Source organism: Chelon labrosus, assembly GCF_963514085.1.
Source record: "Chelon labrosus genome assembly, chromosome: 9".
Classification (NCBI taxonomy): domain Eukaryota; kingdom Metazoa; phylum Chordata; class Actinopteri; order Mugiliformes; family Mugilidae; genus Chelon; species Chelon labrosus.
The window spans coordinates 10881404-10893882 of NC_140359.1; the positions used below are offsets into that span (position 1 = coordinate 10881404).

Consider the following 12479-nt stretch of genomic DNA (forward strand, 5'->3'; position numbering starts at 1 on the left):
ATGTGCAGGTTTCCTGATGTTCATTTGCAGAGTGGTGCACCTTGCTTGGGGTAATCATTAGCAGAAGAGGAGGATTTAGTATTCTGCTCGGTTGAGGCGCTGACATAGGAGGGTCCCCGGCTTCTGTTTCTATTAGAGTCCAGACCCCCGGCTGCACAGCCAACCCTCCTCAACGCGTGGCCACTTCACTGCTGCAGCTGCTACCCTTCTAACTCTCCAGCTTATGGATAGAAATATGACACCAGAGAACACCCGTGGTATTCTCATGCCCTGCCCGTCTGTTTTTTTTTTTTTTTTTTTTTTTTTCCTTTTCTTTTCTTTTCTGCTCCACTCACGTTTTCACATCCAATTTTCCCATTGCCCGGTGGCACCCATTCCCCTAAGACCCCCAGCTACACTGCGGGATCATTGCACTCCTTTGTGAGTGCGCGTCTGTACTCTGCTATTGATCAGGGTTGTGTCTGTGTGGCTTGTGGGCTCCTGCTGCTGTTATCACTGCAGTGTGGAGGGTGGGGAGGAGGGAGTGTGGTTCACAGCTCTGAGAGCTCCGGGGCAGCGCGTGTTATCTAATGAGGTGTACAGTATGCGCAGCATATTTTCACTTGGAGATTTTTTTTCTCTTTTCTTTTATGTTTGCAACATGCTAAAACGTTTTCGCAATTAAGATAATCATAATTATGGTCTATTTGATCTGACAGCCGTTCAGCAGGAGAAAGGTACCAGGAGAGTAGAAGACACTGTCTCTGCAGTGATTCATCTCTAGAATCACTGTAATCACAAGTAGGAGGAGGGTGTCTAATGTGATAAAAACAGGACCACTGCTAGATTTGTCTTCCAATTAAAAACGGTGGGTATGAGCAATTAAAATATGATGGGTGCGAAATTGGCTTTAAAGACATGGAAGCAGTACTGCAGTTTCTTGATGGTGGTGAAACTGAGCAAATGTTGCTTGTTTCCTATTAAGGAGGAGTAAGTTACCCACAGCAGAACATATAACCCCTCCATTTCACTTAGAGCAAAGGTGAAAGAGGAATTCTTCTGTACAGTATTTTCCCAACATTTCTGCTTCCTTTAGCCTTTACTGTAGTTCTCTTGCACAGTGGGTGTGGATAGGACCTGTATGATGGATTACACCATTGGTCCTGAGTGCATGCGTGTGAATAAATGGGTGCCGTGTGCGCATGTTTCTCCCCTCCTTTCCTCTTTCTTCCATCTAACATTTCTTTTTTCCCATTTTCCCCAAATGTTCAGCACACTGCCATTCTCCCTCCCTTTTCTTCTCTTCTTTCTCTTCCTTCAGCTGTTCAGCGGACATATGTGCAGAAATTAAATGCCGGGACACGTACCCGTATTCGCATGTGGCTACACACGCAGACACGCTAACACACTCGACAGGAACTGCGTAGCACTCAAGGCACCACTCCTCTCCTCTGTGGCCACAGTGATTAATTACTTTTAACAAAGCAAACAGAGTCTTGCTTGTCTGGATCAATCGCTTCCCCGTCTCGGTACGAAATGCTGTCACCAGTAATTGCCAAACTCTGTGTAGTAAGAAAAAAGGTCCACTTTCACCTCTAACCATAGCCTTATTTTTTTGTGTGGCGTGCTCTTGCTCCCCTGGCTCCCATGGCTCCACTGTTCTCCTGCTCCTCTTTTATTTTTTCCCTTTACGCCACTCTGTTTAACGTCACCCTTTTCCCCCCATAATGACGTCCCTCTTTTGGAGATATAATGCTTTCGGATAAAGCTGCGAGATGGGTAGTCATCTCTCTTTAACTCATCATTTTGAGCGCCGCCCTATGCTTTTAGAGCAGCAGATCCATGCATACTAATCAACTCCACCAAGCTGATCAAACACCATTAATCTATTTGTAGCATGTTGTAGTATTTGTGTCTAAATGAGAAAATTAATACATTCTGCTACTACAGCCAGCTGGGTGCGGTGAGCCCCATTGATTGTTGGCACCCCCAGTATGACTCATAGCTCCGAGCAAGTGTTTTTATTTGGCTTGCTGTGTGTGTGTGTTTTCTGGCGGTGGATTACTTTTATGTTGAGAACAGTTGCCAGAGGAGATTCAATTAACAGATTTAGTGTCTTTTTTTTGAGCACAAAAACTGTCCACAGGTGGCGAGGAAACCTTCTCGCCTCGTGTTAGAACTGGACAGGCCGTTGAGTCACACAGCATGCGTAGAGATAGATATCAAAGCCGGGGAAATACAGCGAACGTTGCTAGCAGGCGGACGCAATTAATGATGCATGTTGATGGCCAAAGAACGCTGAGGGAACTTGATGTTTAATGAGCTAACACAAAGGCCGTGCAGATGTGTTGCCGGACCACTCAGCGTTACCACGGGCAGATGCCGCTTTTCAATAGAACGCTGCCAATTACTCCTCTTATGGGAGTTGACCGTCAGGATTTCAGTCTATTAAAAAAAAAAAAAAAAAAAATGGAAGTACTTGTTTCTGCAATGTGCATTAGCTGCACTTTTCTTTGTGTGAAAATGGTACTACTGTTCAGCCCAACTACATCAGGGATTGACGAATAAGTCTCCAAAGAAAAGCAGCCTTCAAAACTACTCTCCTCATTAATAATGAAAAATCCACACCGGTCCACTCATAATCTTACTTTTGTCAGCGTCTGATATTTTCCCTGGCCCAGCAAGGTGCTGGAGCATGTCATATATATGATAAGTGGAGGAGCCTGTCCGCATGGGACTCATCACACACTTAAATTGGTGCAGCATGGAGTTCATATTGCACTGAGGCCGAGGGGGAATTAGCGAGTCTATATATAAACCTCGGCTGCATGTGTTGTGAATTAAAGTGCATTTATCTGATAATCGCTGGGGAGATCTGCGTGTTTGCAGGCACGGCAAGGCAGTGGCGCTGCATCCACAACAGCCCAGTATACCGATGCCACTGCTGCACTGGGAGATGGGAAGGAGAAATAGGTCATACGCAATAAAGAGCTCTGATAGCCTGGATGGCAGTAGACAAGTACAGTAGACGAGGAAGGAATAACAAGAGGCACCTCGGGTCTCCTTTATGGTCTAACCTTTATCTTCCTCTCATGCCCCCTTCCTCTGTCTCTCCACCTCCTCGTTGTTCTAAGTGTAGCTCTAACCCTTGGCTACATTAGCATTGTCTTTCCGCGCCCTGCCCTCCTCTCCTTCTAGCCCCCTCAACTTCTCAGTGCCTTATGGTATGGTATGGTATGGTATGGTATGAACTTTATTGTCACTATAACAAGTACAGCGAAATTGCGCCACTCGACCCGTACATATACAGACAATACATACAATAAGACAGACATAACAGGATGAGTGTTAGGTAATAGTTTGGGTAGGAAAAGGGAAGAGACAAGAGGAGAGGGGAGGAGAAAAAAAAAACAGCTCCCAGACTACACTCCCGAGGAAGTACAGTGTGGGACCGGGAAAAAAACCTCAGCAACATAAGCACATATGAGCACAGTATACAACATGAAAACTCAAAGACAACTTGCACCGGGGGGAGGGGGAAGGGGGTGTGGAGGTGTTCCAGCGCAGACAGGCAGCCAGCCGCAGCCGCTGCCCTAAGGCGCCGCCAGCGGACCCCGCCTGTTGCACTGGACTGGGCGAAAAGCAGCGAAGGCGTGGGTTTGGGTTAGGGAGGTGAATTGCATATGTGCATGTGTGTGATTGTCCTTGGGTGCGTGTGTGTACATAAGCCTGGAGAGTTGCTTCGACTAGCCTCCCAAAAACAGTGCCTCAGTTCACAGGATGTAAGCGCGATAACACAGCATGGTTGCCATGGAGACGTCCCTGATGGGGTCCCAGACGAAGTCAACAATCGCAGGTGTTTGTGAAGAAAGGGAGCAGGGATGGGACAGAGCGTCTCACTGCAGCAATCTCCCGGGGGGTTTGTTCCAGCAGCGGCCTTGGCCAAGGCCGGCTGGCTCCGGAATGCAGATTATAATATGATTGTTTGGGTTAGGTCGAGTATTCGCATTTCAATAGACACGATCTACTCTGTTTGTCCATTTTGGTCACCAAGGTCGTTCATTCGCCTTTGCAGAGCCGAAAGCTTCTCCAAGATGTTTCCCATGTTGCGGTTACTGACCACAGTCAGAGCATGAACAGCCTCCAAGGTGGTGTCCATCTTGCGGCTAATATCACAATAAGTCTCTCCACGGTGTTATCCATGTTGCGATCTATAGCCACAGCCAATGTGCTCATAGCTCTCTCCACAGTCTGAGCGCTAACAACTTTGCACCCTCCATCAATTGATTCGGGCAGCATCGTTGGGCTTTTGACTGCTGGCACCGACATCTGATTTTTCCGATACACCAGGAAAATGCCTAATCCAATCAGCAGAAATCCTGTTATCATGGTTCCAAATAAGTAAAGATCCTCTACGTCCTCTACGGAAAGGATCGCCAGGCACACGACCCTCCACTTCTCCCAGGAGTCCATCGTGTATCCAGCAGCAAACGTTCCGTCAGGGCAGGCAGGTTCCCCCGAACCAATGCTTCTCGTCGAGAAGATTTTGTCAATTGCGTTGAGAGACCAGTTGATCAATTCCATGATTTAGACTTTAGAGAGCAATGCAGGAAGAGGCTCTTAAAGTTTGAAACAAGACAAGACGAGACGAGAGAGATTCAACTTGCCTTTACTCAATCATGTATGACTCCTTACCAGCAGAATCAGAAGCAGTGGGGCCCATGCTATGCTTTTCATTAAAGCTCTCCATAAAGGCTGACTGGGAGTCTTTTGAAGTATTGCAGGGCAGCTCTGGAGAAGCGACACTGTCAGGCAGCCTGTGCTGCTGACTCTTGTTTGATGAAGTAACTTCCCGCTAAGGCCAGAGCATGATAATGAACCCAACACAAGTGCTGCCACTAGTAAGGAGCTGTGCCTACTGTCTGACAGTGCGAGCGGGTAATGACTTGGTGGACTTTATCTCTCTTTGGTTCTTCAGTGACAACCAACTCCACAAAAAAACACCTCAGGCTCAAAAAGCTTCTCTTAGCTGTTTTTCACACCTCAGCAAGTTTGAACAGCGTTCATTTTTCACAGACTAGATAGTTTGTGAATAGGATGTTGCATTTTATACTACAGTACATCTGACTTTGTTTCCCACCAGAAACTCAATCCGCGATTCAAGATGGCAAGAGCATTTCAGATATGAAGCTCACGAGTGACATTCTTTGAAGAGTTTCAGAGAGGGTCACAAGGGTCCTAATGCAGCTATCCTAATGGTTAATTAAGAGCCGTTGTTTCTGGTGTTGGGAGCACGTGTCTCTCGGCCAGTGTTTACTAAGAGGAAGGTATTTTTCAGCCGTGCTTGAGTTCGCTGTCAAAGCCAATTAAGGGAGAACAAATGAAGATGGAGGACCTGGTGCCTCAGGCCAGGAGAGTACAGAACCAGGGCCAGGTAGCCATTTCTGTCATCACTGTGGAGCTAAACACATCAGGGCCACATATGGGGCAGGGGCTGTTTATTTAGGTGGCATGGTGTTTTTTAGAACCCCAAATAAGTGAGCCTATTTGTCACACTTTTGTATTACATAGGTTGTCAAGAAGTTTCATCATGAGAGTCACTACTTAAGAAAATCCAGGCAGATTGCAAATCTTTGCTTGATAACCTTGTTTGGTTAAAAAAGGATTCTTGATAAAATGTACGCCTTAGGTGTTTTCTAATGAAGGATTTTATGGCCACCTTTAGTCTACTAGGTGTTGAAGGCACTTGTGCTGTCTGGAGTGTGCTCTCTTTTTCAGGTTCACCATCTGGCCTTGATTGATTAAAGCCCCTTTAAGTAATTAATGCCTACTTTAATTGAGAGTCAGCCCCTGTGGCTGTGGGGATCGTGCGCAACGCTCAGGCAGCGCAGAGCCAAGGATCTAGTCGAGAGGGGCACGGGAAATCTGTTTAGCACCCTGACCCTCTCAGCCTCACATCTAAAGACTCTTAAGATGCTAATAGGAATGCAAGTATGCTAGCTGCATCCATGTGACAAATCGGGCTATAAATCATAGTGGTGGAGTGTGACACGGCTTTTCTAACATTGGAATTAATGTGGTTGGAATGAGCTACAGGCATATTGCGATTTTATCTGCTGGTTTATCACTCTCCATTGGTCTGTTTCCTTTGTGAAAACCGTCAGTTATGGTGGACATGCACGTAGCAGAAAGAAAATTGAATTTCCTCCGCCAAACAGTGCATTGTGACAGGGTGTCACAGCACGACCCCACAGCTTGCCACTATTGTGCTGTTTCATCTGTTTGTGATAAATGAGCAACATCAGTTTTTCCCTTCTGTTTCACTTTGACTTCACAATAGATGTGCACCACATGACAGTTCACTGGTGACGAGCCCTGACCTTCTTTATTGAAGCTTCTCTTTGTCTTTTGGTAATTGTTTTTAGAAAACGTTAAACCATTCTCCAGTCACATAATACGAGACACAGTGAATACAGAGTGCTCAGCATTGATTGCACATACCTGACTATGACCTTTTCCAATCTGAAGACTTGGGCCGCCTGCCAGTTTGATGTGAGCCGGCTAATCAATTCCTTGCAGCCTTGAGAGACTACTACAATGTCTCACGCTGAAATCTCTACCAGCCAACCTGGAGTTTACCTGGGATTCATTGTCACCACTCACTGAATAATGAAACATTTACCCTTTAATTGCCAGACCCATGAAGAATGATCTGTTTAATTTGCTCTCATTAAAGCCATCTAATCTAATGGGCTAATTAAAGGCTTTGGATGGAACAGCAATCACCAGAGTCTACAACGTCCTCAGGGAGGAATACATCAATGCATCATAAATATTTTACTGTGTCTACCTACATGCAGATCGTAAGGGGCCTCAATTTGACTTGCATAAGTGCTTAGCAGGCACCTTTCTTGTGGCTTTTGTTGTTAACAAAAAAAAATCCGTGTTGAGTTGACCAAGGCTGTTCAACACAAGTCCTCTGAGTCAGCATACAGGATAAAATAAAACATCCTGAAAAGGCAACATTTTTCATTGATTAGCTGGATTAATTAAGAAATCTTTCACTCAGAGTGAGAAAAAATGAGTCTATTGTTCTCACTGACACAACACATGTGCGGAGATAAACACACACTTGATCGATGTAGGTCAGGGTTGTTTGCTGGTTTAGGGTTGTCTTATTAGATTGGGGCAATGATAATGGACAGGCAGCTGTGTCATGATTCTGTGCCTGGGGCCGGAGGTTTATGTTTGGCTCAGGGCAACTCCCCCGAACCTCTTCAGTCCTGGGGGACTGAGATCTGTACCTGCAGGGATACGCAGGAGATGGATCGAAACTCCCCGATTTGGCTTCAGAAACAGATTTAATTAAGTAGAGTCTGCATTGTGCTTCTTCTGTGGCTTTCAGCTTGTCAACCTGAAGGGCAGTGGGCCCAAAGCAGCAATCATTCCATTTCACATTTTTCAGCTGTTCTCCCGGCTAATTTGTCACGGCCGACAGTTATCCCTGGATATTAAATTAAGCAGCTGACATTTTGTGTACCCTGCGAATCGACTGTGTCACCTTGAAAGTGTCGTGGCAGAGATGTGCCAGGCATGGCGGAGGCACATGTCTTAAACCCCGGTCGACACATGACATTTCTGGGCCACGCTGGAAACCAAGCAATAACACCTATAGTTAAAGTGCAAAGAAATGGAGAGAAGAAAAGCAGCAATCCCTTTGTTCCCGTCACACCATTAGTGTTAATCTAATACCAGCGTCCTGTCTTGTGTGGAAAGCTGATTTCGAGTAATTCATGTTTGTTGGAGACAGATGGGTGGTTTTCTTGAGAAGATATTGATGTATTTTTTTTTCAGTTTGTATTTATGTGTGTGTGTAGTGTATTTGCAGCCTGCTGTCCCTATTTGATGGACTGATTTGGGTTCCATTATGTCGCCAGCAGGGGTTCTGTTCAGAGCTGTCGCATTGGCACCACTAACCCTGTGGGTGATCAGAAACCATCTGCAGCAGGCCTATCCCAAACACACTGCAGCAGCGAAGGGTGTGGCACGGTCTAAACACAGCTTACACGGCTTCTATTGATTTCCACATTTGAGTGCATCTCTATTATTGCTGATCACCAATCAGGACACAGCAAGCTACACCAGGCCTTGGGCTACTGGAGCACAGCTGGAGCCATGGGTTTACTGACGGGCTGCCTGCATTGTGCACGAGGAGTTGTGCTATTTGTTTAGAGAGGCATCGGTGTGGTTGAGATGTTTAAACTCTGAATGTGTGGCAGAAAACAGCTTGAGCTGTTTGTAAAGAACCTGAATACATGGGCTGGTTTCCAGCTCCAGTGCCCTTGATACAAAGAATTTACAAATTACCTTGGCAATTTGATTTCTTGCTGAAAATGACAGATTCAGGATAGGGTAAACAAATAGATTTGACAGTGTTTAGCAAGCATTTTGTCTCAGAAGCACTGCACACGTCACATAGTGCCAGCTGGGAAATGAACTTGGATGGATGGAAGATACTTTGAGTGTGCCACAAACTAGTGACAAAACAAGGTGTTCCACACCTCTGTGAGACAATGTGTATTTGTCAGCAATCATCCATTTTTTAGATGCTAGATAAGGAATTTTGTAGCAGGCAGAATGCCGAGCACTTACATACAGCACATCACTGCATATAAAATTCCTTGCTCCCGTCTATTTTCTGCAGCAGCACAGCGAGACAAAATGCGTTTTCATTGAATCCCTCCTTTAAGCTTGTTACGCCCAAATCTTGAACAAGGATAGACGAGTGCAAACACAGACGTGTTCCCAGGGGCTAAGGACACCCCTGGGGTTACAGTGTACAGAAGGGGAGCCTATGGGGGTGAGGACATATGCTGAGACATTAATCTGCTAATAGAAAAAGAGCATCCAACAGCTGGTCTTGCGCCAAACACAAAATCTTAATCTTGTCAACTTTCTGTTCAGCTGCTCTGACTGTGAGCCTTATTGTGAACAACGGAGCTGTCACTGGAAGAAAACTGTCCATGTTTCATTGTAAGTGCCTTGTTAGAGCAAAAGTGAGCGCATGCGGCGGTGTGCATGGGCTTACTTGTGCGTATGTACGGCGAGGATGCTGGTTCCCTACAGTGTGTAGCATAGTGGTGTATATATATATATATTTTTTTTTTTTGCATCATTTCCCTCTTCCTCCTAAGCATAAAAACATGAATATTTAAAACTACATCAAACAAGCATTCATGAAATATTAAAATGTTCGAGGAAGAAGAAAAGCTTTTATCCTCTCCCTTGCTCGTATGTGTTTTGTAGCCTCTATCTTTCTCTCCCTCTCTTTTTTTTTTTGCTCACACGCACACACAAACGCACATGTATTGACACACATGCGCATTAGCGGACCCCGCGGCGTAGGAACGACAAACCTCCCCTCCCGATGCTCTCTTCTGTGGTATCAGCACATCGCTGCGTTAGATGAGGGAGGCAAAGACGCAGGAAGGTTCAATAATTTACCTCGGATTGAATTTCAGGCAAAACACATTATTAGAAGACTTGGTTTCTGGGTGTCGTGTTGTACAAGATGCCGGATAACAGATGTGTCATTTCAGGAGGGCATGTAATCTGTGAGAACTTTGCTTTCAGTCGAGTTTATTCAGTTTATTCCTCTACTATGCATCCTGTTTAGGGAGATGGTTTTTGGCTGAAAGATTGGAACATGACTTGTACCATTCAGTTGTGTACCTAATGCCATGTGTCGGCGCGGCAAACGCTCCCTCTTTCACTTCCTCCTCATTTTTCCTTCCTTCCCTCTCTCTCTCTCTCTCTCTTTCAATTTGTTTCTCTGTCTGGCTAAGAGCTAAAGGCTGTGCTAATCGCTGTAGCAGCAGCTTGAACCAGATGCTGCTGTGTTTTTAGAAAAGATCCTGTTAAGTGTGAATTAAAAAAAAAATAAAAAAATGTGTAGGGGTAAAATCTCCCTCCACCCTAAATGCTTGCCAGCAGCACAGCCAACCTGTTGGTGTTATTTGTGCAGCTTTAACCCTTAAGCCGTATTCGCTGTTGCCCAGTGCTCGTCAGTATTTTGCTTAAATATGTCAGTTTGAGTTTATCTTGAGCCCCTCGTCAGTATCACTGAGACCATGGTGCTTAATTAGCATTCAGCTACTGTAATGTGAATTCGGTTGAACCCTCTGTTTCATAAGCAGCGCTGGCTGAACTGACTTGCTGGATTACGCGAAGGCTGGGGTTGTGTCGTGTGCATTTCTTTGTGCAGCCACATGATGTGTTTTGAAGGCAGCGGGAGATTAATGGAAGAAAAAAAATCTTATAAGGCCCATACGGCGCATTGATTCTGTCATATTTGCCGTGGCGCTTTTCATTTCTGCATTTACTCTCACGCTTGCAGTATTTTAATGCACTCTCCGGCTGGTCTAGTCTTTCAACCTTATGTAGGACATGATCGGATACAATGAAATGATTAAAGAAGATAGCAGTTTTTGTTTGAAGCGAGTCTCATTTTATTCAGCTTTTTGTCCCCCCTCATCTTCTTTCCCCCGGTCGTCTCGGCCAGGGCACGGCGCTTAAGAGAATGAAAGGCATGGCCGTCCTATTGTAGGCCAAATCTAATCAAAGGCAGAAGTGCTTTTAAATGTCTTTTGTTCCCGTGGGCAAAACGTTTGTGGGCCTCGCCACTCTAGCCAGCGCATCCTGCTCAAACTCCACCGCCACTAGATGCAATTAATATTGAGCGGATTCCCTGGCCTGCGCCCCCCTCATATAATAACAGTGTTAGAACAAAGGTTAATGCTTTGAATTTAATCTCTGTCCTCGTCATTTTCAATGGAGTTGTGATGCAAGCGAGGGGAGGTGGAGATGTTCAGTGGGGGCAGCAGGTCTGGAGAGAGATTGGTAGTCAGTGGGGGGCTTGGACGGAAGCAAAATTAATTACTGGTCTCTATAAATTCGATGTCATGTCTCATTTTCCCTAATCCTCCCCGCCTTTCTCACTTCCTACAAGTGCTAACAGAGAAGCTTGGGAAGACTAATGAAAAGGCCTCTTAGATGCTAATAACAAATTAGCCCTCGTGTCACTTTTGGAAGCTGTGAGTGGAGTGACTGCCTCCTCGGTGAGGAGGTAGCAGGAGGCTGCCTGGACTGCTGCTGCTGCCCCGCACACATACACAGGAACTCTAATCATGATAAATTCAAATTTTAAAGAGTCTTTTAGGGACTCTTTTGTTTCTTTACCTCACACAATCCTTATCCCTATTTTCCCCCAATTGCCTTTTTCTGAAACACACGCCCAGATATGACTATTATGAGACACAGTTTGCTTTCTCTTGAGGGGATTTAGTGGTTTGGATGGATCGTGAGTAATGAGATGCATCCAGTTCCATCTCGCTTTGCTGCTGCTGTTGTTAGACTGGACCAGTCAACAACTCACTAGGATTATTGCCTGATCAGGCCTTAGACAGAAACACACTTGCCTGCATGAAACATTTCTTCTTTTTTTTCTTCCAATGAGTCCAAACAGACACTCTGAAGGGGGGGGGGGGAGCACACTTACTGACGGGGCTTTGGATCCCAGAGCGTCTGTTTTAGTTTTCAGTCTGCAAAATGTTCCAAAACATTTTAGTCTCTCACAGAAAGTTACAGTACGTAATACTTTGTATGAAGTTTATGTGTCGGTGGTGCTGAATTATTATTCTTACAAAATAGTCTCCGGCCCTTTGAATAAATGACTACACGACAAATCTGTTTAAAGTCCATTTCAAGAACGATTCACATATCAAGCGAAGTGCTCATCTGATGTATAAAATATGGCAAAAACAAGCTGCGTCCAGTTGCTTCCTGTCAAAGCGAACGCACGATCTGCAATATTTATGGATGTTTCTTTTTGAGCTACAGACAGACTTGAGAAGGCGGCTCTGTCCCATTCTCCTTTTTCTTTCACTTTGCTTTCTTCAGACAAAGCCAAAGAGAAGTCCCAACGCTCTACTTGTACCGTTTACTCCAACAGCCAACTGAGGAAATAAATATTGAATAGAAAAACAATAGTTGCTTCTGCGGAGGCAGCCAGCCAGGGTGTAACATGTGCATTTATGTAAAACTTATAATCCAATTAACAAGTACAAAAACACCCTGTGATCACTCTGTTATGGGAATACAAAGGAGAGAGGTGCCATGTTCAGAAGATTGCTCATGTGGAAAAAATGCAAATGGCGTGAAATGAGTGTGTCTGGTGGTGTGTTTGAGCGAAGTCCCATACTGTGGCAAAAGCCCTGATATCTCTCTCTCTGTTATGTCTTTCTCTCTGCAGGCATACTTCCGACAGGGTGTTGCCCTTCAGTACCTTGGTCGCCATGCCGACGCACTGGCCGCCTTCGCCTCTGGGTTGGCCCAAGACCCCAAGAGCCTGCAGCTTCTGGTGGGCATGGTGGAAGCCGCCATGAAGTCGCCGTTGCGAGGTGAGGAGTGCGGTAGCTGAACACGTGTATTGTGTGTGTCAC

The 12479-nt window shown here is 45.4% G+C and overlaps 1 protein-coding gene across 2 annotated transcripts in view; it reads left to right on the forward strand.

Annotated features, from left to right (window-relative positions):
• LOC311492576 (tetratricopeptide repeat protein 28-like) overlaps window positions 1-12479 on the forward strand; it is a 165542-nt gene that overhangs the window by 87844 nt on the left and 65219 nt on the right. For both annotated transcript variants that reach the window (XM_084550883.1, XM_084550884.1), the window contains one exon: window positions 12290-12437. In XM_084550883.1, coding sequence (XP_084407009.1) covers window positions 12290-12437 — 148 coding nt within the window. The remainder of the gene's footprint in view (window positions 1-12289; window positions 12438-12479) is intronic.